The 27,939-nt window shown below is 38.0% G+C and overlaps 1 protein-coding gene across 4 annotated transcripts in view; it reads right to left on the bottom strand.

Moving 5' to 3' along the window:
* The window catches only part of CNOT6L (CCR4-NOT transcription complex subunit 6 like), a 124,541-nt gene extending 96,908 nt beyond the window's left edge, over positions 1–27,633 (bottom strand). Inside the window, exon 1 of one of the 4 annotated variants that reach the window (XM_042984327.1) lies at positions 27,076–27,633. Coding sequence is in view for 3 of the 4 variants with exons in the window: in XM_042984328.1 (XP_042840262.1) it covers positions 26,716–26,720 (5 nt within the window). In the remaining variant the exon portion in view is untranslated. Of the gene's footprint in view, positions 1–26,715; positions 27,054–27,075 lie in introns of those variants that run through there. The other 3 variants (XM_042984328.1, XM_042984326.1, XM_007074791.3) reach the window with 3 other exon arrangements.
* Between the last annotated feature and the right edge of the window lie 306 nt (positions 27,634–27,939).

Here is a 27,939-nt window from a genome sequence, read left to right as displayed (position 1 = left end):
TAGGTGTGCAGTATTTCATTATTATTTTTAATTAAAAACTAAAAAGGTTTTGACATATTTGAAGATACATGTGAAACTTTCACATTTTTAAAAATAATCTTTGACAGGTGTGCATGGGTGGCTCAGTCAGTTAAGTGCCCAACTCTTGATTTCAGCTCAGGTAATGATCTCACAGTTTGTGGGAGCCCAGAATTGGGCTCTGTGCAAACGGCAAGGAGCCTGCTTGGGATCCTCTCTCCCTCTCTCTGCCACTCCTCCTATCATGCACACGTGGCACTTAAAAAAACAAAAAAAAACTGACATAATTCTAATAATCTAGCATGTTATCAATAGTGAGAAAGTTATATATTACCTACAGACACCTACAAAATATGAAGATAAATAACAATTTTGTACTCTAAAAAACGCAAAGATGAATAAAAGAAATTCTACCAATTAAGAAAGGTAATTTTAAAAAACTGAGAATCAACTGATGGTTGATGGGGGATGGTTGGGGGGGGTGGATGATGGGCACTGAGGAGGGCACCTGTTGGGATGAGCAGTAGGTGTTGCATGGAAACCAATTTGAAATAAATTTCATATTAAAAAAAAGGAGAAGGTAATTTTAAACTTACAGTCACAAAATGAGTTACATAAAGGGATCACTGTCCATTTAAACATCCATATTTTCCTTGATCAAAGGCAGTATATTTAAGCATTTTTGCAAAATGTATAGTTACTAAAAGCCTAAAACCATAGAAGTAATACTGTGGCATATAATTTCTCTAAGGTTTATTCATCTGTTGCACTCATATTTTCCTGAAGCTTTTTCCAATATTTTGATTACAGAAATTAACCTGATTTTCCTTGAGCATTATTTAAGCTATGAATGAAGGATATTTTTCATCTATAAATCACTTATATACATGCGTAACAGTATTTTTATTTTATTTTTAAAAATTTTTTTAACTTTTACTTATTTTTGAGAGACAGAGCATGAATGAGGAAGGAGCCGAGAGAGGGGAGACACAGAATCCAAAGCAGGCTCCAGGCTCTGAGCTGTCAGCACAGAGCCCAATGTGGGGCTCGAACCCACGGACTATGAGATCATGACCTGAACCAAAGTTGGACGCTTAACCAACTGAGTGACCGAGGCGGCCTGTTTTATTTATTTATTTTTTAACTTTTACTTATTTTTGAGAGACATAGAGAGACAGAGCATGAATGAAGGAGGAGCAGAGAGAGGGTGAGAGTATTTTTTAAAATGTTATTATGAGGGGCGCCTGGGTGGCTCAGTAGGTTGAGTATCCAAATTCGGCTCAGGTCATGGGTTTGGCACAGTTCATGGGTTCAAGACTCCCTACCCCACATCGGGCTCTGTACTGACAGCTCAGAGTCTGGAGTCTGCTTCAAACTCTGTATCTCCCTCTCTCTCTCTGCCCCTCCCCTGCTCGTGCTCTCTCAAAAGTAAATAAACATTTAAAAAAATAATATGAAAAATGTTGATATAGCAAACTACATCTAAAGGAAATACTAGATGTTTTTAATTTAGAGATTCAAAACCATATTCTTCCCAGAATATAGACATCTGAATCATAAACACTGTATCTAAAAGCATGTTTTAAAAACATACTACCAATAACACTTCACACTGTATTTATTCTTCAGTTCAATAACTTTAATTCAAATAAAATACTCCTCAAATAAAATAACTGACTTCAGCTCAGTTCATGATCTCGCAGTCCCTGAGTTCTGGCCCCACATCGGGATCTGTGCTGACAGCTGGGAGCCTGGAGCCTACTTTGGATTCTGTGTCTCACTCTCTCTTTGCCCCTCCCCTGCTCACTCGCTCTCTCTCTCTCTCAAATATAAACATTAAAGAAAAAATATATAGTAATTTTCTTTCCTGAGATTGAAAATATTTGTTTCCCCAACCACCTCTGAGCACACTACAAGAAGTAAAATCATCAGTGTGTGTTTCCCTGTCTCTCCTTCCTGAAACCAAAGCGTAATGACCAAAACCTTGAGGCCTGGTGTTATCCACTGAAAATGTCCCTAGATGCCTAAATCCATAAATCCATGGCATCTATACAGGCAAGAAAAGGGGCTCTGGGTGGCTCAGTGGGTTAAGTGTCCAACTCTTGATCTGGGCTCAGGTCATGATCTCAAGGTTTGTGAGTTCGAGCCCGGAGTCAGGCTCTGTGCTGACAGTGCTGAGCCTGCTTGGGATTCTTTGTCTCCCTCTCTCTGCCCCTCCCCCCCCCCCCCCCCCAGCCCATATACAGGCAAGAAAGAATTTTTTTTAAGCCATCATTTTGAGCAGTCACCAACTGACCAATCTAGAAGGCACAACTAAATCAAGCAGCTGTACTAACATGAAAGTAAGAAAGATCTACTGCATAAAACTCATGGCAGTCTAAAAAATACTGATTAATGCAACTGTCATGACTCCAAGAAATACTAAAATGACAAATTGCAGTCTCATAGCACACACTGAAATCCTCTCTAAAAATGTGGTTCTCAACTAGCGGTGATTTTGTTCATTAAAGGATATATTTGTCAATGTCTGGTGTTCTGGTTGTCACAACCTGGGGCAATGGTGTTAATGGCACCTAGTAAGTAGAGGTCATGGGTGCTGCTAAATATGAGCACTCTCTTTGCTGATAACGGTTGTCTATTACTGCAAGAATGTTTACCTAATTTTTTGTGCTATTCACAACAGACTCAGAGCATATTAAAGTTTAAGCTGGGCACCTGCTGTGCTGAGCACGGAATGTTGTATGTAAGTGATGAACCACTAAATTCTATACTTGAAACTAATATTACACTGTATGTTACCTAACTGAAATTTAAATAAAAATTTGAAAAAAAATAAATTGCACACCTGAAGCTATATTAAACTGTATGCTACCTAAATGGAATTTAAATTTAAAAAAGAAAAAAAGAAAGAATGTGTAGTGTAAAATGTTTATTTTATAATTTGCAGAGATTTACTTCATTCCCAAGTAGATAACTGATTTTGTAATGGTACATGAGAAAAAAGATAAGCTGGATTATTAATATTTCCTCACGTTCCTAAACAACAACAAATTAAACCCTATTTGTAGCATGTTCCTATTTCTGTGGTGCATACACCCCCATGTGTATTTGTGGTACAAAATTTCCAAATTTTGAAAGGCAGATTTCAAGCTGTCAACAGGATGTCCAGTAACATATCATTATATTGTATTTCAGAAGGAAATAACCTCAAAATTATTATTAGTAAATAAGTAGGAAATTATGAGTTTTCAGCATTTGCTTCTAATATGGTTTAATTTTGTTATGTAAATAACTTTTTAATAGGTTGGAATAAGTAACTGGCTTGCAAAATTCCTGAAAAATTAACAACAAAATAGTAACAACTGGTTCTTTCAAACCAGCCCAAGCCAACTCTAGCATTCCACTAAGTATAGTAAATCCTGACTTCCCTCTCCTATAGATGTTCAGCTCCTTGGAGTTAATTCTGCTTCACTAAAAAATTCAAATCAAGCATCCAACTTGCTCTGTGTAAAACTTAACTTACTTCTAATTCATCTCCAAAGAGGTTCATTCATTAAATAATAAGACATAGAAGCTGTTCTTTATGAGCATGTATACCTCCTATTATATGAGAACAGAATTAAAATTTTGGAAATAGAAGGAAATGGATGATCATCTATAGTCCAGTGGTTCTCAACCTTGGATAGCCTTTAGAGAAGGAACAGTATGATTCTCTACAAGCTCTTGCATAAAGTTGAGGTGAATGTTACCTATATATCAAAACTAGACAGCACATAAAATGTTTTTTTAAATTTTAGCAAATCAAATCTAGTAATATATAAAAGGATGATACATCATACCAAGTGGTGCTTACCTGAGGAATACAAGGGCTAACATTCCAAAAAATCAATACAATCCACCTACATTTAGATTAAAAAGCATTTGGAAAAATCCAAGCAGCATTCCTATTTAAGATCAAAGAATTCTCTTTTAAAAAATAAAATGGATGGGAATGCAAGCTGGTGCAGCCACTCTGGAAAACAGTATGGAGGGTCCTCAAAAAACTAAAAATAGAACTATCCTACGACCCAGCAATTGTACTACTAGGTATTTATCCAAAGGATACAGGTGTGCTGTTTCAAAGGGACACATGCCCCCCAATGTTTATAGCAGCACTATCAACAATAGCCAAAGTATGGAAAGAGCCCAAATGTCCATCGATGGAGGAATGGATAAAGAAGATGTGGTGTATATATATATATATATATATATATATATATACACACACACACATATATATACACACACACACACACACACACACACACACACACACACAATGGAATTACTCAGCAATCAAAAAGAATGAAATCTTGCCATTTGCAACTATGTGGATGGAACTGAAGTGTATTACGCTAAGTGAAACTAGTCAGTCAAAGAAAGATAAATATCATATGACTTCACTCATATGAGGATTTTAAGAGACAAAACAGATGAACATAAGGGAAACAAAAATAATATAAAAACAGGGAGGGGGACAAAACATAAGAGACTCTTAAATATGGACAATAAACAAAGGGTTGGTTACTGCAGGGGTTGTGGGAGGGGGATGGGCTAAATGGGTAAGGGGCATTAAGGAATCTACCCCTGAAATCATTGTGTGAAATCATATGCTAACTAACTTGGACGTAAATTTTTAAAAAATAAAATAAAAAATAATAAAAAATAAAAGGGAACATACTCAGCCTGATAAATGGCATCTATTAAAAAGCTACAGATATCATACTTCATAGTTAAGTTCTAAATGCTTTCCTGGCAACATCAAGAATAAGGCAAAGATGACTGCTCTCATTTCTATTCAACTTTGTTCTGAATACTGTAGCCCACACAATCAGACAAGAAAAAGATGTGACAGGCACTGAGATTGGAAGAAGGAATCAAACGCATCTTTGGTCTCAGGCAACATGACTGCGTATATGCAGAAAATGCTACAAAATCTACAAAAAAAAGATACTAGAATTAATAAATTCAGCAAGGTTGCAGGAAACAAGATAGAATTACCCCCAAAATCTATTTTATTTCTAGATACAAACAACAAGCAACCAGAAGCTGAATTTTTTTTAATACTTATAATAACATCAAAAATTATACAATACTGGAGGGGCGCCTGGGTGGCTTAGTCAGTTAACTATCTGACTTCGGTTCAGGTCATGGTCTCACAGTTCATGGGTTGGAGCCCAGTGTCGGGCTCTGTGCTGACAGCTGGGGAGCCTGGAGACTGCTTCGGATTCTGTGCTTCTCTCTCTCTCTGCCCCTCCCCAGCCCGTGCTCACTCGCTCTCCCTCTCAAAAACAAATAAACATTAAAAATGTTTTATTAATTTTAAAAAGTTATACAATACTGGAAAAAAGATGTGCAAACATAGTATAAAACTCGTTAATAAAACTCGTTAACTCACTAGGCTGTACACGTGAAAACTCATTAACATAAAACTCGTTAATTCACTAGGCTGTACACGTGAAACTAATGTACATCATGTCAATTATATTCAAATTAAAAAAAAAAGATGTGCAAAATCTGGACATTGAAAACTACCAACGCTGACAAAAAGTAAAGAGCTAAATAAATGGAGACATACATCATCTTCAAAGAACAGAGGATTCAACAGTGTTAAGATGTTAATTCTCCCCCAATCAATCTATACATTCAATGAAATTTCAATCAAATCCAAGCAGGTAGTTTTTATAGAAACTGACAAGCTCAGGGGTGCCTGGGTGGCTTAAGCATCTGACTTCAGCTCAGATCCTGATCTTGCAGTTCGTGGGTTCAAGCTCCATGTCAGGCTCTGTGCTGACAGCTCAGAGCCTGGAGCCTACTTTGGATTCTGTGTCTCCCTTGCTCTCTGCCCCTCCCCCACTCACACTCTGTCTCTCAAAAATAATTAAAAAAAAAAAAAGGTAAAAAAAAAAAAAAAAAGAAAGGAAATTGACAAGCACATTCTAAAATTTACATGGAGGGGTACCTGGGTGGCTCAGTCGTTAAGCATCTGACTTTGCCTCAGGTCATGATCTCAGGGTTTGTGGGTTCGAGCCCTGCATGGGGTTCTGTGCTGACAGCTTGGAGCCTGAAGCCTGCTTCAGATTCTTTGTCTCCCTCTCTCTCTATCCCTCTCTACCCCTTCCCCTGCTCACTCGCACTCTCTCTCTGTCTCTCTCTCTCTCAAAAATAAACATTACAAAAAATTTATAGGGGTGCCTGGGTACCTCAGTGGGTTAAGTGTCAGACTTCAGCTCAGGTCATGATCTCAAGGTTCATGAGTTTGAGCCCCTCGTGGGGCTCTGTGCTGACAGCTCAGAGCCTAGAGCCTGTTTCAGATTCTGTGTCTCGCTCTCTCTGTTCCTCCCCTGCTCATGCTCTGTCTCTGTCTCTCCCTCAAAAATAAATAACGTTAAAAAATTTTTTTCTTAATTTATAAAATTTACATAGAACTACAAAGGACCTAGAACAAACAACTTTGAAAAGGAAAAATAAAATTAGAAGCTTATACTACATGATTTCAAGAGTTATTACAAAGCCACAATAATCATGGCAACAAGTTAGCATAAAGGTAAACAGATCAATTTGAGAACAAAAAGAAAATCTAGAAGTAAATTCATAGGTATAAGGTCAATTAATTTTCAACAGAGTTGCCAATACAATTCTAAAGGGAAAGGATAATATTTAATAAATAGGGCTAGAGCCATCAGATTGCCATATTCAGACAAATAAGCCTCAACCTTTACCTCACACCACATTCAAAAATTAACTCAAAATATGTAACATGTATTAATTTACATGTATTATTAATTCACTAGTAATCACAACTATTCTAGATTGTAGGAGTTTTCCTTATGTCTGTTTTAGAGAAACAGGAGGGCTGTAAAAGTAAAAGCTAAAATTATAAAACATCCTGAAGAAAACACAGGCAAAAATCTTAGTGACTGTAAGTCTGGCAGCAATTTCTTAAATAACAGAAAAGCATAATCCATAAAACAGAAAATGTGCGGTATCACTACACACCTGCTAGAATGGTTAATATTACAATGGCTGACAGGTAAGAATGTGGAGCAACAGGAACTCTCATACACTGAAGATAAGGAAAAACAGTAAAACTTTGGAAAACAGTTTGGCAGCTTCTTTAATAGTTAAATATATACCTGTAAGACCCAGACATCCCAGTACTAAATACTTACCCAAGAAAAATAAGAACATATGTCCAAAGACTCAACTGATCTCCAATGTTCTTACCTATGATAGCCAAAAACTGTAAACAACCCAAATGTCTACCAACAGGCTGACAGATAAATAAAATGTAGTAAATACAAGAATGAAATATCACTCAGCAATAAAAAGGAATGACCTACTGATGATACACATGACAACATGAAAAACTTTCAAAATAATTTTGCTGAGTGAAAGAAGACAGTTTTTATTGAATCACCACTGCACATACCGGAAACATAACATAATGTACGTTAACTACACCAGATTTAAATTTTGTTAAAAAAAAGAAGAAAGAAAGAAAACAATTTTAATAATTTCAGCAAACTGATTCTTTAGGCAAACTGATTTTTTAAAAAACTGATCTAGAAGCAGGGAGGATAGAAGCATAGGAGGTCCAAACAGGTCCTGATTTTAAAATAGTCCAGCACAATTTCTACATTAAAAAGTTAAGAATTCAATTCTCATTTTTTTCATATGAATAGCCCCCTCAGAAACCCCAAAGATAGATGGATAGATGATATTATGGCTAGAGACCCAGGAATACCCAAATCCTATTACTATCATACTTAACCCCCTAAATCCATGTAACCTGAATGGACTACATAGTGACTCAGAACAGTTCATTTTTCTGGCACAGGAACAACAAACTTAACACCTATTACTGTGCAGTTGACCATTCAACAAACTTAGAGATAACACAAGAGAAACCATGTTCCCATTTCTCTAACAAATTCTCACGCTAGCAGTTCTTTCTTTCATTTCCTACTTTGTCACTAACACAGATACAAAATAAATAAATAAATGGCTTGGAATTTTTTTATTTGTAGTCTTATCCTCTACATTCACTGTCAGCCTAACTCCAATAGTACTCACATCCCTCTTAGAAGCTGTAAGATATCCAGATAAGCAAGAAAAAAGCCACAGATGGAGAACAAAGTTTCCACCCTGTTAGGTACTTAAGATGCTATTATGTAGTCAAGACAGATCTATCCAATGTATCTGGCATGTGTTCAAGGATAAACATGCAAAGTCATTTGTCTATTCTCCAGCATGCTCCTTAGCATACTGATCATCAAAGGTCACTGTATCTGACTGGTGCAAATTCTCATTTGAATTTCTCTTTTTCATTACAGTATACCTACCAAAGTTAAGTGGGAGAGAGAAAAAACAAAAGCAAGAGTATTACATTCACAAGGATGCCTACAGTATCAGAAAATTTACTTCAAGCATTCTCCTAAAATTGCCAATCAATAACAAGTACTGCCCAAAGTATTCTCCTAAATCACTTGACTGTGCAAATCTGAAAGTGAGTAAACAAGAATCCACAACACAGTCTGTGTCTTCAAACCTACCAGAAATGAAAACATGTTTGCTGCTAAAAACAAAGTCAAGAGTAAATATGTTCAGACTCTGAGACAAGATGCAAGGGCATCTGTAATCTGTAAAAAGATTATAGATCACCTAGATAAGCCACATTGTTAAAAAGTAAGCATATCAGCGATTGAGAGTTCTTATCAAAGTTGACAAATCCATTAGAAAAACTGTACTCAGCCAACATGTTTAAAAGTGGGGGGTGGGGGAAGCCTCAAGTAACATTCTAATACTTCATAGGAAATAAAATCACCTTTTTCCTTCTCCTACCTTCCAATATCAGGCTCTGCCTCTCTAGTGGTATATAAAACCAAAGAATTTAATATTTCACAAATGTAATGTCTTGAGTGTATGTAAGCAAAAAATCATCTGTGTAGAACTAAGAATGCTGCATTGCATCAAGAAAATATAAACACTAATTCAAGAAACTGGTTTCTGTTACTAGAAAACTAAACCTGATAGTATCGATAAAAATTTAACTAATGAATGTCTCTTCATATTGAATAGCTCTTCTAATTATTTTAGCTTTTCTATTTCTTTAGAAAATAACTTAATTAAATCTTGACTAACAATGAAAGTCTGGGAGTAATCAAACTATCTCACACTTTTGACCTGAATCAAATAACACAAAGCTTCGTCATTAGATATACTCAGCAAGATACACACTTAAAGGTGTTAAAACTAGTTTAACGTATCTGAGAACCAGGGTGTATAATTTAGAAAAGCCATATGTAAATACAAGAATCCATTAAAAATAGTGGAATAAAACAGAAAAGCCTTAGTAACCAAACTCTAAAACTTGATAAGGCACAAAGAAAAGCTCCATCAAGGAAAGGGTTCCAAAGTGCCAGCACCTTATTATGAAAGAATTTAAAAGGCAGGGCCAACGCTGACTCACATTGATCCAAAACAGATAGCATCAAACAATAGAGCTAATCCTTAACTTTTTGGCAGGAAAAAATGCCTAAGGAGAGTACCCACTCCACTCATATAAATTACTGCCAAGAAAGTGGTGCTTTGTACTGAGCGGAAAAGGTTGGAAGGGAAGGGGTGTCAGCTTTAAAACAGTTCCTAAAATAGTTGCTTAAAAGGATAAAAAATAAGAGAACTTACAAAGGCTTTGAGTCAAGCTTGATTCCAGGAAAGGATACTTTGGCCCTCCCTATGTAAAAGCAAAAACCAGCCATTATAAAATACAGATACCCAGATTTTGTCAGCAGAAGGAAGAGTATTGTTCATCATTTCCCCACAAAGGTAGCATTTACTTGGATTCCTACTTTTCTCCTTGACAAGTAGATAACTGCAAAAGCAACAAAGCAAACTAAATATAAAACTCTTCTGAATTTCAATCCTGTAGTCAAAATGCCAACCTCACAAACTCATTAAAGGTCACAGAGAAACAAATTTCCTGTTTTGTTACTTAAACTCATTACCTTCCTCCTAAGCTAACCAATACAGAATTTCCTTCTTGTTTTGAGACTAACAAAATGAGGACCGTATACTTGCAACATACTAGGAACAGGCAGTTACCCCAGAGTCAAGGAATAGAATTTGATAACCACTTTCTAAAACCCAATTACACATAATGCACACCTATTATTTCTCCATTCGAGAAAAATCTAAATGAACATTTTTATTAGCAATTTTTTTTTTAATTTTTTTTTCAACGTTTTTTATTTATTTTTGGGACAGAGAGAGACAGAGCATGAACGGGGGAGGGGCAGAGAGAGAGGGAAACACAGAATCGGAAACAGGCTCCAGGCTCCGAGCCATCAGCCCAGAGCCTGACGCGGGGCTCGAACTCACGGACCGCGAGATCGTGACCTGGCTGAAGTCGGACGCTTAACCGACTGCGCCACCCAGGCGCCCCTATTAGCAATTTTTTAAAACTTTATTTTGAAGCTGTTTTATAGGAAAAAAAATACAGTTTATAATGCTTTATAAACATTTGTCAAAACTCCTGCATTATAAACAACTGTCAAAAATCCATTATTTTTAATTATTAGGACTGTGTTCATTGCCCTAAAAATCTTATAGTCTAGGAAAGATGAGGAAAATGTAAACAATGATTACTGTATTGTAAACATTTATTTCCCATCTCTTTCTAAAATGCACTTAAAGTTGCACTGCACAAAGGATATATAACATTGTTTACAAATAACTGTAATTTTTTAAATGTTTACTTACATTTGAGAGACAGAGAGAGGCAGAGAGAGAGGGAGACACAGAATCCGAAGCAGGCTCCAGGCTCTGAGCTGTCAGCACAGAGCCCGATGCGGGGCTCAAACTCCTGAGCCATGAGATCATGGCCTGAGCAGAAGTTGGACACTTAACCAACTGAGCCACCCAGGCGTCCCTACAAATAACTGTAATGAAAGAATGTGTGTAAATTCCAAAAAGGGGTACTAAGGATAAAATCCAAATAGAGAGGTAGTTCTTGACTGGTTTGATGAACTCACTGTGAAATGTGCTACAAGTACTGTAATTCCAACTAATAGTAAAAATGGCGTAAATTTGTCTACAATTTATATATACTATATATGTATTAGTATTGCTATCCCTGTCCTCTTACCAGCATTCTAACAATGAAAGAAACAAGAAGAGTTACAACTATTTCTCAAACATATAATGAGGATAACGCATACACTCTTAATCATCCTTAGTGTATGTTGAATGGCTTTAGCCTTCATTCTATTAAAATATGGCTGTCTCTCATCACTCAAATGAAAAATGTTCTTTATTAAAATGACCTCAAAATTACTAAATCAATTTTCAACCCTCTTTTCAGTCAGCTCATCCTATATGATTTCTCTGGTTTTACAAACTGAGGACCACCCTCTACTTCTTGAAACTTTTCCCTCATCTTCTGAATCAGATTATAAATAGGCTGAAGAAGATAGACTTGAGTGGGAGAGATAAGAAAACATGCACTGAATGCCAGTTTGTGTCCAGATACTGTGCTAGACTATTTGCACACATTATCACATTTAATTTTACTAAAATTAAAACTACATATTAATTCCCATTTTGCCTATGAGAAAGCTGAAGTACAGAGAAGTTGTGAAACATCCAACACCTCACTGAGTAAGTGACTAGACTGAAATCTGAATATGGATGACTCCAACCACAAAATCCAAGATTCCTCTACTAAAACATGACAAATTTAATTCTAAACATTTACAGAGGAATAAATAAATAAATAAGTAAAACATTTCTGCAGGGAAATGCAGAATAATCTGAGAATCTTGGAGTGCAGAAGACTTTTCTAAACAAAGTAAAGACTATTAAAAAACGGCAGATTAAACAATATAAAAAAAATCTAATGTCTGTAAGGCAAAGAGCTAAGTCATAAAGTCAAAAGATCAAGAGGAAACTGGAGCAAAATCTCTAACATTTATAATGGATAATGAGGCAATGTTTCTAAAATATAAACAGCTTTTACAAATCAATAAGAAAAAAATGTCAACACCCCAACAGAAAAATTGGAAGTAAAGGTCATAATCAGGCAAATCACAAAAGATTGGCCAAAAGAAAGGTAAACGGAAATATAAAATTTTTTTTAAAAGTGTATGACTTTATTATTAGAATAGCAAAGATTAATAACATGAATAAGAGTTTGGGGAAACAGGCATCCCATTACACAACTGATGGGAATATAATTTTATACATCTCTAAAAGGTAACCCAACAAGATATTTCAAAATTTTAAATGTGTAATCATTGTAATCCAGCAAGTTCACTTCTAGAAATTTATCCTTTAAAAAAGTGTGAAGGTACATTTATGTGTCTTTTCTCTGCATTAGTGTTAATTGTCAAAAATAAGGAAATCAATTAATTTACCAGTAGGGGACTGAATTATAGCACATCAATAAAATGGATTACAATTCATCCATCAGAAAGCATAATGTGTGGAAACGTAAAATGACACAGCTGCTGTGAAAAAGTTTGTCAGTCTTCAAAAAAATTAAAATCAAACTGCCATGTGATCCAGTAACTCCACCCTTAGGTATATACCCAAGAGAAGTGAAAATCTATGTCCACACAAAAATATGTTAATAAATGCTTAGAGCAGAATTATTTATAATAGTTGAAATATTATAATATAATATAATATAATATAATATAATATAATATAATATAATATAATATAATATAATAGTGGAAACAACCCAAATGTCTATCAGTTGATAGATGAACGAGCCAAATATGATATGCCCATATAACAGCATATTATTCAGCCGTAAAAAGTAATGAAGTACTGGGCGCCTGGGTGGCTCAGTCGGTTAAGCGTCTGGCTTAGGCTCAGGTCATGATCTCACAGTTCGTGGGTTTAAGTCCTGCATCAGGCTCTGTGCTGCCAGCTCAGAGTCTGGAGCCTGCTTCAGACTCTGTGTCTCCCTCTCTCTCTGCCCTTCCCATGCTCACACTCTGTCTCTGTCTCTCTCTCTCTCTCTCTCAAAAATAAACATTTAAAAAAAATTTTTTTTTAAATAATGAAGTACTAGTACATGCTACAACATGAAATCATCTTTAAAACATTACACTAAGTGAAAGAAGCCAGACACAAAAATTCACATATTGTATGATTCCATTTACATTTAATGCCTAGCAAATCCATAAGAGAAAAAGCAGACTAGTAATTGCCAACAGATGAAGAAATAGGAAAACAGGAATAGCTAACAGGGATAAGGTTTTCTTCTGAGGGTGATGGAAATGTTTTGAAATTAGACAGCAGTGGTGGTTCACAACACAGTGAAAATACTAAGACCACTGAAGTATACACTGTAAAATAGTGATTTTTGCAATATGGTGATATCTCACTTTTTTAAAAATGCTGTATTTTTTTTAAAAGCATGGGGCAGATCTACTGATCAAAAAAATGGCAATACATTGTTAAATCAGAACGCAAATTTAAAAATCATGTAAGTTATGGACGTTTATGTGGTTATATATTGTACATATTGCCTAGAAACAGAAAACAGTTCATACTACCAACAGTCTTTGATCTCCCATGAGATAAGATGACCAGGAAATTATGGTCTTCAATATCATTTTTTTATCTAGGGAGCACATATTATTTCCAAAAGCAGACATGAAAAAATGTTGCCACCTGAAAAAAAAAAAATAGCATAGTACTATGACAAAAATACACAAATAGCTTGAAACCAGAACATAATACAAGCAAAGATTACTAACCTGGTGTCTGGAAAAGAAATTACATCACCACTTCCACTCATCTCTAATGAAAATTTAGTACCTCTTTCAATTAGAGCTAAAACACCTACCATGATATTAGCAGTACCTGTAAATTTGGTCACTAACGTAAGTTATTAGTTATTACAAATATCTCAAAATATCACCTATATATATCACTAATTCAAAATTATAGTAGTTATTTAGATCTTGTAATTTAAATGTATTGACAAAAAGGCACAATATTAATATCACAAATGTTTTTATATATTTTAGTATTTTAATATAACATGTTCCTTTTTCATCTTATTTTCTTTTATTCGCTTAAAATCATTGTTCTAAAAAGGCTCTACAGCCTTCTGCAAAAGGGTCCATACCACCAACATCCACCCGTATCCAAATATACCACTCATCCATTAGAGGCAGAAAGGGACAACAATCATGAGGCTATTCTAATTACTCAGGCATAAAGCAATTAGGGCCTAAATCCAGGCAAAAATAGAAATCATTCCAATTTTAATCAATTTGTCTAACACTGAATTCATAATTTTCTTCCCCGAATTGTCTCCTCCTTCTGATTTCTCAGTCATCTGACTTCTTCCTTCATATTCAATCACCAGTGTCATTTTATTAAAAGCTCTAGTTATCCCAACTGACACAGATCTATTTCTTGACTTAATCACTTTGCATTTTAACTCTTTTAAAAAAGAGCCTTCCTCCTCCCATTCTGACTTCAAATGATTCTGCATACCTCAACCAGATAATTTCTTAAATAATTTCAACCTGCCACCAACCTGCTCAAAACACCCAATGCTCTGAATGTGTTTAACAGTGGTATTAATAATTATGAGTAATCAAAAGTAATATACAGCTATGCCCTAGAAGTATTATCTAAAACAACGTTATAACAAAATTCAGTCATTAATAAGAGAATCTCAATTTACAGATGTAAAAACCACTTGGTTGCTCCAGAGTTGAACCTAGGATAAAACTAAAATTCCTTACCTAGGCATTCAAACCCCTCCCTAATAATCATGTTCCAATTTGCCTTATCAGCCTCCTTGTTTCTACTGAAGCTAGGAAAATTAACCAGAAATTAACTAAATTTCTCTTTCCTACTTGAACCTGGACTTGTCTTTCTGCTACTATGTATTTGTTGATGTAATTTCTACATTTGCAATGCCATTATTCATTTATTTAGCAAACAGTTACTAAGCCCCTAATATATACTAAACACTCAGTACACTGATACATGGTAGGAGGAATTTAACCCTTATAAACACATGGGCTACAAAGTGAAGTATTTCTGCCCTTAAAAACTCACAGTTTAATAGAAAAGTAGAAACAGAAACCAGGTAAATACAAGACAACCCAGTAAATATTATGAAAAAGGAATGCACAGGATGCTACGGAAGCACAGAAAGGGCCTAAAAGCAAGGACTAGAACAATCATCAGGCAAGGTTTCCTAGAGTAGAAACTATCTAAGGTGAATTATCAAAAAAGCCATAAAGTGTACGATACTATAGGCACATGCAAACCATAAACTGGGCTATCAGTCACTCAACATGGCAAGTCTAGGGAATATGTTCAGGAGAGAGGAGTAATAAATGATAAAACTGGAGAAGTACACAAGGATAAGATCATAATGGGTCTTACATATAATTCTATGAAATCTCCACTTTCTTCTAAAAGAAATAAGCAGCAGCAGGATATCCTGGAAAGCATACAGGTTTAGGAATTCCAGTGACCTAAATCTGAATTTGAGCTCTGTCATTTCCTTGCTAAATGAATTTCATCAAATTTGCCTCTCTAAGCTTCAGTTTCCTCAACTGTAAAATAAGGATTAATAATATCAATTTTGCCAAGATTCTAACAAGAAATCATGTAAATCTCCCAGCAGAGAGGTCAGCAAACTACAGCTTGGTTTGCCAGCAGTAAATGGTTTTACATTTTTAAAGGACTGTTGAAAGAATAAAGAAGTACGACGAAAAAAAAAAGAATATAGGACAGAGATCTTAATGTGACCCACAAAGCCAAGATATTCACTATATAAGGCCCTTAGCACATAGTATGCAACCAAAAAATAGTAACTATTACTATTACTAAAGGATTTTAGGAACGGGATTTAAGCAATGTCAAATGAATTTTTCAAGGATTTCTCTAGTGATGATGTATACAAAGGAAGAGAAGTTAAAGGAACAAAAATGGATGCTGCAGTGTTCTACTACATTTTCCTTTCCTTCCTTATCCTAGCCATAAAGGTGAGATCAACTTCTATCTCCTCCTTATCCCTGTAGATTACCAACCCATATGTACTCTGTATGTTATAGCACTTAATGGTTTTTGTCAGTTAGCATATTCTGCTTATACTCACTATTCATCTGGGCGTAAATTGCTTACGTAAATCCCTTATATGTGTAAGTAATAAAAGAGGAATTTTATTTTGGAGCATTTTGGAGTCAAGTTATTTAACTTGTATAGCTCCCGATTAAAAAAAAAACAAAAACAGTAATGGCTAACATATATTGTTTTTAGTTTTGTTTTGTTACTACAGATGTGCCACATACTATTCTAAGCACTTTATAGGTATTACTTGGTGGGGGGAGCCTGGGTGGCTCAGTCAGTAAAGCATCCAACTTAGGCTCAGGTCATGATCTCACGGTTTGTGGGTTCAAGCCCTACATTGGGCTCTGTGCTGAGAGCTCAGAGCCTGGAGCCTGCTTCGGATTCTGTGTCTCCCTCTCTCTCTGCCCCTCCCTTGCTCACACTCTTTCTCTCTCTCCTTCAAAAGTAAATAAACATTAAAAAAAATTTTATAGGTATTACTTGATTTAATTCTCACAACCCTGTAAGATAAGAGCTATTATTATCTCATTACAGATGAGAAAACTGAAGCACGGAGAAGTAAGTTTCCCAAGAGCTAGGAAGTAAAGGATCCAAGGGTTCACATTATTAACCACCTGTAGAAGAATCATACTCTAATACACAGAATTTTCATGAAAACGAATTTAGATGACACACTTAAAGGGAAGCGGATGGCTTTCACAAACCTTAGTACTCAGTAGCTCAATAAATATCTGTTCCATTTCCTAGAAGAGACTATTCCAAACTTTCTATTACCCAGAACCCTGAATACAATAGCTGATAGCCAGTAGAAGCTTCTTATTTATTAGTTAGTTACTTTAAAGTGATTAAAATTTTTACACTGTTTCAACATTATCATTTGGTACATTATTCACAATAGATTATTTCATAAGTTGCAGAAGACTGAACTAATAATATGAACCTATAACAGAACATATTCATGCCAGTTTTTTTGGTTTTTCTTTAAATATAAGCATTATGGTCACACAGCCATAAATATATAAAGATCTCAAGAAAGTCTTTGTATAAAGAGACATTTACAGTTGGTATACCCTAAATTTAGTTCTATTCTCTTAATAGTTACTAGTATTATAGAACTCTGATCTACACTACTCATTTAGAGACTCTAAGTAATTTGGGGGAAAAAGATAAAGTGCTATAACTTTTACTTGGTGTCACCAATTTCTATTAATAAATACATATTAACAGCCTCAAATCACCTGGTATCTATTCAGTATGAATGATGAGTCTCTCACAACAAAGTAAACCACTTATTTCTTCAAAAAACTTAAAAATAAATTTTTATCTACAATGAGATTTTAACATGATCTAAAAAAATGAAATGTATCCTACTACAAAAGAGAATACAAAACAAAAAATCTATCACCACTTTGCAATTCTGACTTGTAAACAGGAAGATTCTTGGCTAAACCCAAAGTTACTTAACTTCTGAGACTTATAACATGCAAAGAAATAACATTTTTAAAAAATACTTATTGAGGGGCACCTGGGTGGCTCAGGTGCTTAAGCGGCCAACTTCAGCTCAGGCCATGATCTCATGGCTTGTGAGTTCGAGCTCCATGTTGGGCTCTGTGCTGACAGCTCAGAGCCTGGAGCCTGCTTCAGATTCTGTCTGTCTCTGTCTCTCTCTCTGTCCCTCCCCTGCTAGCTTGCGCTCTCTCTCTCTCAAAAATAAATAAACATTAAAATTTTAAACTAAATAGATAAAATAAAAAGTGTTTACCGAATCAGAATTTAACTGCATATAAATACAATTAAAGTTCCAAAAATGAAAGGGTAATCACATCAACTGAAACATAACCTTACTTTGCAGAGTAAAATTTCCTAAGAAAGCTATCAAGTTTTTTAGAAAACTTACAAAAACAAAAATATTCATGCTGAAATATTTGGGGGAAAAGTCTGGTAACAACCAGGTTCAAAGTAAACATGGAATTCTTCATTAACCATACCCTTGGGATGCTGGAGTGCCTCAGTCGGTTAAGCATCCAACTCTCGATTTCGACTCAGGTCGTGATCTGGCAGTTCGTGAGTTCAAGCCCCATGTCAGGCTCTGTGCTGACAAAATAGAGCCTGCTTGGGATGCTCGCTCTCTCTTAAACTTAAAAACAAAAAACACCATACCCTTGATATCACAAAAGTTTATTCCCATCTTTTTAATTCTATGATTAGTTCTTCATTTATGATTCAGTATTCTCTCTGCTTCTTGTATCCCCCACCAAACTAGCTATTAATGTAATCACGGGAAAACATCCCATTTTTACTGAATGTTTTTCAAAAGAAACAATATTCTCCACTGCTCCTCAAGGATGTAAGTTATTCAGAAAATCTTCAGAAAAGGATTAAGAACCCTCCAAGTGTGCAAATGGGTCAATGGGAAAACATTAGAGAACATAAAGGAGTAGGGAGGGGAGGAAATAAGGAAGAAGGAAAAAGAGGGTAGGGAAAGCTAGGCCCTCATTACTGGACACAGTATCTTCACTTTTGTAATTCATATTCCGTATTTCCCTCGAAAACAACCCTAATGCCCCAAGATCCCTTCATGAGAAAAACATTCAACAAACTAGTTACAGAACTTCCTCAACCTAGCAAAGAGCATCTATTAAAACCTCACAGCTAACACCATACTTAATAGTGGAAGACTGAATGCTCTCCCCCAAGATCAGGAACAAGACAAGGTATCTGTTCTTGACACTTCTTTTCAACAAGGTCCTGGAGGTTTCAGCCGAGATAATTAGACAAGAAAATGAAACAAAACACATCCAGATTAAAAAAGAAGTAAAAACTATCTCTACAGGTGATATGACCTTTGTTATACAGAAAATCCTATGTAATGAACTAAAACAGTATTAGACCTATTAAGTTCAGCAAGGTTACAAGATACAAGATCAATAGACAAAAATCAATTGTATTTTTATATACTTGCAATGAACCCAAAGATAAAACATTTACATTTACAACAGCATCTAAAAGAACAAAATATTCAGGAATAAAGGCAGCAAAATAAGTATAAAACCTAGACTCTAAAAACTGCAAAATATTATTGAAAGAAATCAAAGTAGATCTAAATAAATGGAAAGATGTCATGTTTGTGAACAGGAAGACAGTACTGTTAAGGCAATGCTCCCCAAATCGATCTACAGATTTGACAAAATTCCGTCAAAATTCCAGCTGACTTCTTTATAGAAATTGACAAGGAGATTCTGAAATTCATATGGAAATAAAGGACACCCCAAATAGCCAAAACAAACTTGAAAAAGAACAAAGTTGGAGGACTCACACTTTCCAATAACAAAGATATAGCAGTCAAGACAGTACTTTGGTATAAGGAAAATCAAACAGATCAACGGAATAAAATTTTAAGTCCAGAAATAAACCCTCATGTTTATAGTTAACTGATCTGAGAGGAATAACAAGACAATTAAATGGGCAAAAAAATGGTACCGGGACAACTGGATATCCACGTTAGACTCCCTACATCAGGTCATATGCAGAAATCAACTCAAAATGGATCAAAAATCAAATGTAAGTGCCGAAACTAAAAAAAACTCCTAGGACAAAACAGAAGGATAAACCTCCATGACCTCAGATTAGTAAATGGTTTCTTAGATAGGACACCAAAAACACAAGCAACAAAAACTTAGATTAGACTTCATCAAAACTTAAAAATTTTTTTCTTCAAAAGACATCATCAGGAAACTGAAAAGACAACTCACTGAATGGGGGAAATTTTTGCAAATCATGTATGTGATAAAGGACTGCTTTCTACACATACAAAGGACTCTTACAACTCAGTGATCAAAAGATAAATAACAATTTAAAAATGTGCAAAGGATTTGAATACACATCTCTCAAATATAAGTACATAGATAAATGATAGATGATAGGTAGAGCTATACAAATGGCCAATAAGCAAATGAAAAGACACAGCATCCTTAGGGAAATGCAAATCAAAACCACAACGAAATACTACTTAACACCCACTAGGAAAGCTATGATCAAAAAGACAGATATAACAAACGTTGGCAAGAATGTGGAGAAACTGGAGCCCTCCTACACTGCTGGTAGGGATGTGAAACATTAAGGGTGCTTTGGAAAACAGAAGTTCCTCAAAAGTTTAAACATAAAGGCACCATGGGGTGCCTGGCTGGCTTGGTTAGTGGAGCATGCAACTTTTTATTTCGGGGTTGTGAGTTCGAGCCCCACACTGAGTGTAAAGATTACTTAAAAAGTAAAATTTAAAAAAAAAAAACAAGGGGTGCCTGATTGGCTCAGTTGGTTAAGCATCCGACTCTTAATTTTGGCTCAGGTCATGATCTCATAGTTTGTGAATTCCAGCCTGGCATCAGGCTCTGTGCTGACAACACGGTTCCTGCTGGGATTCTCTCTCTCTGCTCCTCCCCTGCTTGTTGTGCTCTTTATCAAAATAAACATTTTAAAAAAAATTAAAAACAAGCAAACACAGAAGTACAATATGATCCAGCAATTCCACTCCTTGGCATATATTCAAGAGGGCTAAAAACTATGTACACAAAAACTTGTATATGAAGTTCATACCTGAATTACTTATATAATAGCCAAAAAGTAAAAACAAACCAAATGTCCATTAGCTGATAAACAAAATGTAGTATTTATCCATATGAAGGTATATTATGCAACCATAAAAAGAATGAGTACTATAACATGAATGAAACCTTGAAAACAAAGTGAAACAAGCCTGTAATAAAAGACCACATACTGGGGCATCTGGGTGGCTCAGTCGGTTAAGCCTCCGACTTCAGCTCAGGTCACGATCTCGCGGTCCGTGAGTTCGAGCCCCGCATCGGGCTCTGGGCTGATGGCTCAGAGCCTGGAGCCTGCCTCCGATTCTGTGTCTCCCTCTCTCTCTGCCCCTCCCCCGTTCATGCTCTGTCTCTCTCTGTCTCAAAAATAAATAAACGTTAAAAAAATAAATAAAAGACCACATATTACACTACAGTTACATTTGTATGAAATGTTCAGAATAGGCGAATATAGTCAGAAAGCAGATCAGTGATTGCCTAGAAGTAAGCATATGGGAGAATGGCGGGGGGGGGGGGGGGGGGGGGGGGTAAAGGATACAGGATTTGTATTTCAGGTGATTAAAATGTTCTAAAACTGTGGTGATGGCTGCACTACTGTGAATATACTATACACTACTAGTTATTTAAATGGGCTATTTCTATGGTAAATGAATTCTATTTCAAAAAAGCTGTTACCAAAAAAATTCTCTCAATTTAAGTAGTCCCTGACCCACCCACCATTCCATTTCATGTTACTCCTTCACAGAATGTCTGCAACAGTTTATACTGTAGTGACTTGGGCTTGTTCATTAAATGTTTTGAAATAACTAAATCATATGTTTTATCTCCTTTACTCATAACCTACAAGTTTTGCAAGGGTTTCTTCTAGTTCTTTCATACTTCTCTTTAGAATCAAGTATAATAATGGATACAGAATGGGCCCTCAAATAAGGGCTTAAATTTTCAAAATGCAAAATGTTAAAAATATGTACCAGGGAGAAGTTAACAAGACTACTCAAAAGTCTTCCTTTTGGGGAATATAGATATAGATAGATAGATAGATATATAAAACTCCTATAGATCCCTAACCAAACTGTTCAAAATAAAAATAAGTGAAGGAGAACACAGCACTAAGCTTTCACATTACAATAATCCTAAGTAATGAAAGAGTAACTTGTAATTCAATTAAAATTAAAGTTGTCCAGAGATAAAATTCCCTTAACAGGCTCAGTGTTAGTGCAGTTAATCAAAGAAAATTGTAATATCTTCATCATGAAACATGAGCACAAAGTTAATAATTAAACCTTTGTTGTTTATTTGATGATTTTATTGTTCTTTCAGGGTGAAGTCTCACATATATTAAGATGACTTTAGAATTACAAAAACTGCAACAGCAAACAGTAAAACATAGTAAGGTCCACAAAATTTCCTTAAAGTTAATAATAATATTTTATCCTAATAGAAAGTAAAAATTCAAAACTGTTTGCCAAGAAACCATAACCCAGAAACTGAAATTCAATGGATTTCAAAGTACAAAGAGAAAAAAGCTCCAACAGCCAGAACCCAGTAGACCACAATGAGAGTAGATAACTAGACAGTAAAGGAGAGACCTACTAAAGGTTATAAAATCCAATTGTTATGTTCTCTGTGAAATTTCTCTCTTTAAATAGCATGATTTCGCTTGTCATTCAAAGTCCTCACAGAAAAGAGCTCTTCCTCCTCTTGTGGCTTTAACTCCTTCCTTCTCACCCCACCGGGCCCAATTTTACTCTTTGAAGATGGAAAGCAATTTTTAAGTATTATAACTCACCTTTTTGACAGAATTTCATAAATATATGCTACCATCTAAAACAACATCATGAAATGCCCCAAGCTGTCCACCATCTGGGGACTACATTCCCATCTCCCTTGCATTCCAATAAGGCTCTGTGACAACTTCTCACCAATCAAATGTGGGCAGATGTTGGTCACTTTAAGTCTGGGAGTTCTTAAAAGGCCAGTAAGCAACATGCAGGGCTCCAAGGCCCTAAAGAATGGTGGAACCATACATAGATATAAGGAGTCAGGGTCCCTCAAATACCACACAGAGGAAAGCAACAAGTCTGCTAACCAGGAGCACCTGCACAGAACTGTTACACGTGAGCAAAATACAAACTTACATGTGTGAAGCCACTGAAATTCTGGTGTATTTATTACTCTACTTATTATCCAAAGTAATATGTGCACAAGTTTAAGTATTTCAATTCCCCCTAATTAAAGACATTTATAAGGGATGTTTTGGAAAGACTGTTTAAAAGCCCATTTAAGTAACATTAAATTTTAAAACAATTTTCCACCTTGGTTTTGTTGTAACATAATTACTTTAAACAACGATAGAATGAGCAGTTCCACTGTTAATAAATTTTACTGTCCACATGTCTTAATATTCAGTACTTTCATGATTACCAAGAAATGTTTTCCTCACAACAAATGAACATAGGAGAAGGGAAGAAAAAATAAGATAAAAACAGAGAGGGAGACAAACGATAAGAGACTCTAAAATAACGAGAAGAAACTGAGGGTTGCTTGAGGGGAGGTTGCTGGGGGAATGGGCTAAATGGGTGATGGGCATTAAAGAGGGCACTGGTCAGGATGAGCACTGGGTGTTATATGTAAGTGATGAATCACTAAATTCTACTCCTGAAACCAATACTATACTGTATGTTAACTGATTCAAATCTAATAGATAAATTTTAAAACGTTAAAAATATAAAAGCCAAAACAAAAAAGGTTTTCCTCAATTTTCACAAATAAAAAAATTATGAAGTGTTTAAAAACACTGTAATTCATAATGTTTAATTTGTAATATCAAATGTCTGCCCTAGTTAAGGACAAAATTAATTTCTATTTCATTGTTTTTAAAGTATTAAAAATTATAGTTTTAGTATATTTACTCATTTTATTATCATTCATAATCCTTAAGGAAGAATTAATTCTTCCTTTATTTATTTTTAATTTTTTTTTTAACATTTATTTATTTTTGAGACAGAGAGAGACAGAGCATGAACAGGGGAGGAGCAGAGAGAGAGGGAGACACAGAATCTGAAACAGGCTCCAGGCTCTGAGCGGTCAGCACAGAGCCCGATGCGGGGCTCGAACTCACGGACCGTGAGATCATGACCTGAGCCGAAGTCGGACACTTAACCTACCGAGCCACCCAGGCGCCCCTAATTCTTCCTTTAAATATAACCATATGGCAGATTAATTCTGTTCATTGTAAATGCACACACAACCATAAGACACACTTTAACAAAACCATGATATTTTGCATTCTACTCTCCTTCACAAAAGTGTCGAAATTTTGGAACTATACTAGTTTGTTTGTTTTTTTTTTTTTTTTAACGTTAGCATTGCTGATATAAATATAAATAAGGCCTAACTGGGAGCCCTACATTAGTAAATAGATATTACAAACTTAAACCAATGAAACTTCTCTCAACATCCTCTTCACCCTGCCCTCACCAGAAAAAAAAAAGAAAAAAAGAAAAAAAAATCCTTTCAACTTCTCCATTGCCTTTACCTTAAATTGCAAATCATTTTTGCCCACCAAAATACAATTAAAATGAAATGAAAAACACATTTACGACTCCAAACAAAATAATAAAAATGGAAAACTATTGAAAGTTGATTGAGGATTTTTCCTTAAGCTATTCAAGAAAATATTCCAAGAGGGTTTTGTTTACCAAATCAGTCAACATGAACTAAAAGAATTACACAGCAATTTTTTTGGCACTTACACTTTTGTATAAAGGTAAACTCTGATTCCTTGATCCATTTTAATGCTTGACTGTATGGGAGCATGTATGTGCTGTATACAGCTTAAGGCACTATTTCCAGGGCTACATAGTAAGAATTCATAAAAAGTAAAGAAACTGCGATGGCCTATTCAAAAATACTAGGGAAAAAAAGTATGACTAGATAGCCTCTATAAACTAATGTAGTAGGCTACTTTAATGATAGCCTTATTTCTAGGAAAAAGACAAAATACAACTTCAAGAGTTGTTTATATATACCTTATGTATATCGAAGGACTCCGAAATGTTCTATTGTGATTTTTTAACTTACAGTTACATAATATTGTTCTCAGTTACCAAACGGGTATTTGTACTTAAACATGTGTTTCAATGCCCACAATCAGGGCTGCAGGAAGAAGAATATTTAACTAAGCATCTACTATGTGCCAAACAAGTTTTCTCATCCTACCCCCAGGACAACCTTACTATAAATGTATTATCTCCTTGTTACAAATGAGAAAACAGAGGCTGACACACATTAGGTAACTTGCTAAGGTCAAACTGCTAAGAAATAGGGCACAGCCAGAGTTCTGAGGTCTGTAAAACAAGTCCTTTTTTCCACTTAACTACAAGTGTTGTTTTTCCTGCAATGGTCTTAGAAAACAGCTCTCCTTCACTCCTTTTCTTCCCTCCCAGTGAACAGCCTGGAACATTTCTTTGTGAAACCAGGTTTAGAAATGGAGCTATCTGGCCATTATATACAGCATGGTCTGCGAGGATCAAATCTGTATCATGACTTTATCTATAGGGCTTTAACTAGATGAGCTAACTAACTGCAAACGAAAAGAGGGTGCAGTAAAATAAATCAGCAAGTAATTATCCAAATACGAATTTATATTTGGGTCTAATTTGCACTGTGTACCTCTTTGCAGGTTGAGCTTTATAGTTCCATTCTGCAAAACAGCCTTCCAGAAACACCCACTGGGTAAGCAAATAAAGGCTGTTTGATCTAGGTTTGGAAGACTGAGTGAAAACTTGTTTGTAAGCGACTATCTTGATTGGCAATTAAGATAAGTAGAGACAATAAAGTAGTATCTCCTAAAATGTAGTACTGTGCTTCCAACGTGTGCAAACTGCTTGGCTAAACTCCCTGAAAACAACCCACCTAAACAGCCTATAAGCTAAATAGGACGATGACAGCTACAGTAACTTCCTCTTCCTCACCGACCTCCTCGGCTCGGCGTGTACACGCCTTTCCCCCTAGGAGGCAGGATAAAACAATTTCAAACGTACAAAATCGATCCAATCTCACCAACACCACAGAACAGGGAAGCCAGCTTCCATTTCTGCCCCCGCCTCTCAAGAAAATTCTTATCTTAAAAAGATGCATATATCTTATCCACGAAAAAACAGGCAACGAAGACTGAAAATGTGCACTTAGTCCCTCCACCCAGCCTTCAGGGAAAGATGAAGAGAAGGGATCTGGACACCGCGTATTCACCAGATTTACTGCTTTGATTCACTTTCCCTCGGGTCCCACCGTCGGCTAGGGGAAGAGCTTGCAGTTCGAACGCCAAAATATGCCTTCGCCTCCCCTCAGCAGACGCGGAGGCGGCCGAGGCGACGGTAATCCGCGCGTCCCGCCTCCGACCCTCACCTGCCCAGGCCCGAGGCAGCGCCCTGGGCCCCCGCGGGCCCGGCGTCCCGGGAGGCGTCCGAGAAGGCTGGCGGGAGGCTGGCGCGCTGGCGGGCGGGCGCCGAGGCGGTTAGGCCGCGCTGCAGGCCGGCGCGCTTCCTGCTGGGCCCGGGAACAGCGGCGCGGCCCCGACCCGCAGCTTTCCCGGCCTGGCTGCCGTGCGTGTGCCGCACACACACTCACCCTCCCCGGCCGGGTCGAAGCCCGAGCAGCGCTCACCTGCGAGGCACCGGAGCCTCAGCCACAAAATGGGGGTAGGGGGAGGCACGCCACTCGAGGGTCCCAGACACACGAAATCCACCCCCAGAGTCCAGGGCCCTGGGCGCTGACCCCCGCCCCCCACCCCCAACACACACCCCGGAACCTTCGCCGCCTCCGACAGCGATACGGGTCAGCCCCACACCCGACACACACCCACTCGCTCTGGGTCCTCAGGCAGCCTCCCCGCCGGCCAGGGTCCCAACTCGCACACCCACACGCACATTTGTCCCTCTCCCACCTCATTTCCCCGGGGACGCGCTCCTCTTCCCAACACTCTCGATTCTACTCGGAGGCACAAAAACACTCTACCTCATTCTCTTCCTCTGGCCCAGAAGGAGCAACAGCAGCCATTTCCCCGCGGCAGGGGAAACAGACACACACACAAACACGCGCGCGCGCGCACCAGGCCCCCACAGATGCTTCCCCTCCGAAGCCGCGGCCGCAGACGCAAACACAAACACCCACGGGCGGGCCTCACTCCCGCCCGCCCCGAAGGGAAGCGGCCGCGACAGGCAGGGCCCGGACCTGGCTCGCGGGCGGGTGGGCAAGCAAAGGCGCGGGGGCCTGGGGTCGCGGAGGGCCTTTGCCCCCTCCTCACCTGCATTCAGCGCGCCGGGGTCCGGGCGGCGACGGCGGCGGCGGCGGCGGGGCGGCTGCTGCTGGTGCTGGTGCTGCGGCGGCGGGGGAGGCGGCGGCGGCGGTGGCGGCGGGGCTGAGGGCAGCAAAGACATGCAGGCAGCCCGCCGGGGGGAGAGGCACCGGCCGGAGGGGACGCGGGGCGGGCGGGCCGGGCCGGGCCGCCGGAGGAACAGCAGAGGCGGCGGCGAAGAAGACTGCTGACCGGAGCGAGGAGACGGACTGGGGGCGGGGAGGGGGGCGAAGGGCCGCGCCGCCGGGTTTCGGGGACGGTGACCCTGGGCACTCAGGAGAGGCCCCGCGGCCGCGGCCGCCGACGCGAAGGCCCCCCGCCGGAGGAAGCTGAGCCCCCGCAGCCTCTGAAGCCGCGGCAATTACTCCGAGAGCGGCGCAGAGCCTGGCCTTGGCCTTGGCCTCCTGGCGCTGGGGCTGTCGCCGCTGCGGGGGTTGCTGCTGCGCCTGCTGCTGCCGGGCCCGAGGCTGCTGCACAGAGACGCTAGCTTTCGGTGCCTTCGCTCTCGCTCACACACGTTCACACCCCCGAGGGCCGGGGGAGAGGCGTCCGCGCGATATCGGTATTGAGATTAATAACAAGGTGCAGAGAGTGCGAGAAGGAGGAGGGTTGATTGACGTGGAGGGGCTGGCGAGAGTCAGTCACTCCCCTGCGCGGGGGGGCTGGGGTGAGGGGGAAGGAGGCGGAGCTCCAGCCCGGCGCCTCGGCCCCGCCTCCTGGTCTCCGCGTTTCGTCCTGGCGCGCGTGCGCGCGCGGCTGCCAGGAGTCTTACCCGTTTTCTTCTTTACCCTTATTGCTTTTTTACTCTCTTTT

Source organism: Panthera tigris, chromosome B1 (genome assembly GCF_018350195.1).
Source record: "Panthera tigris isolate Pti1 chromosome B1, P.tigris_Pti1_mat1.1, whole genome shotgun sequence".
Lineage (NCBI taxonomy): Eukaryota > Metazoa > Chordata > Mammalia > Carnivora > Felidae > Panthera > Panthera tigris.
Note: the sequence above shows the minus strand (reverse complement) of the source record. Positions and strands in the feature narration are given on the sequence as shown.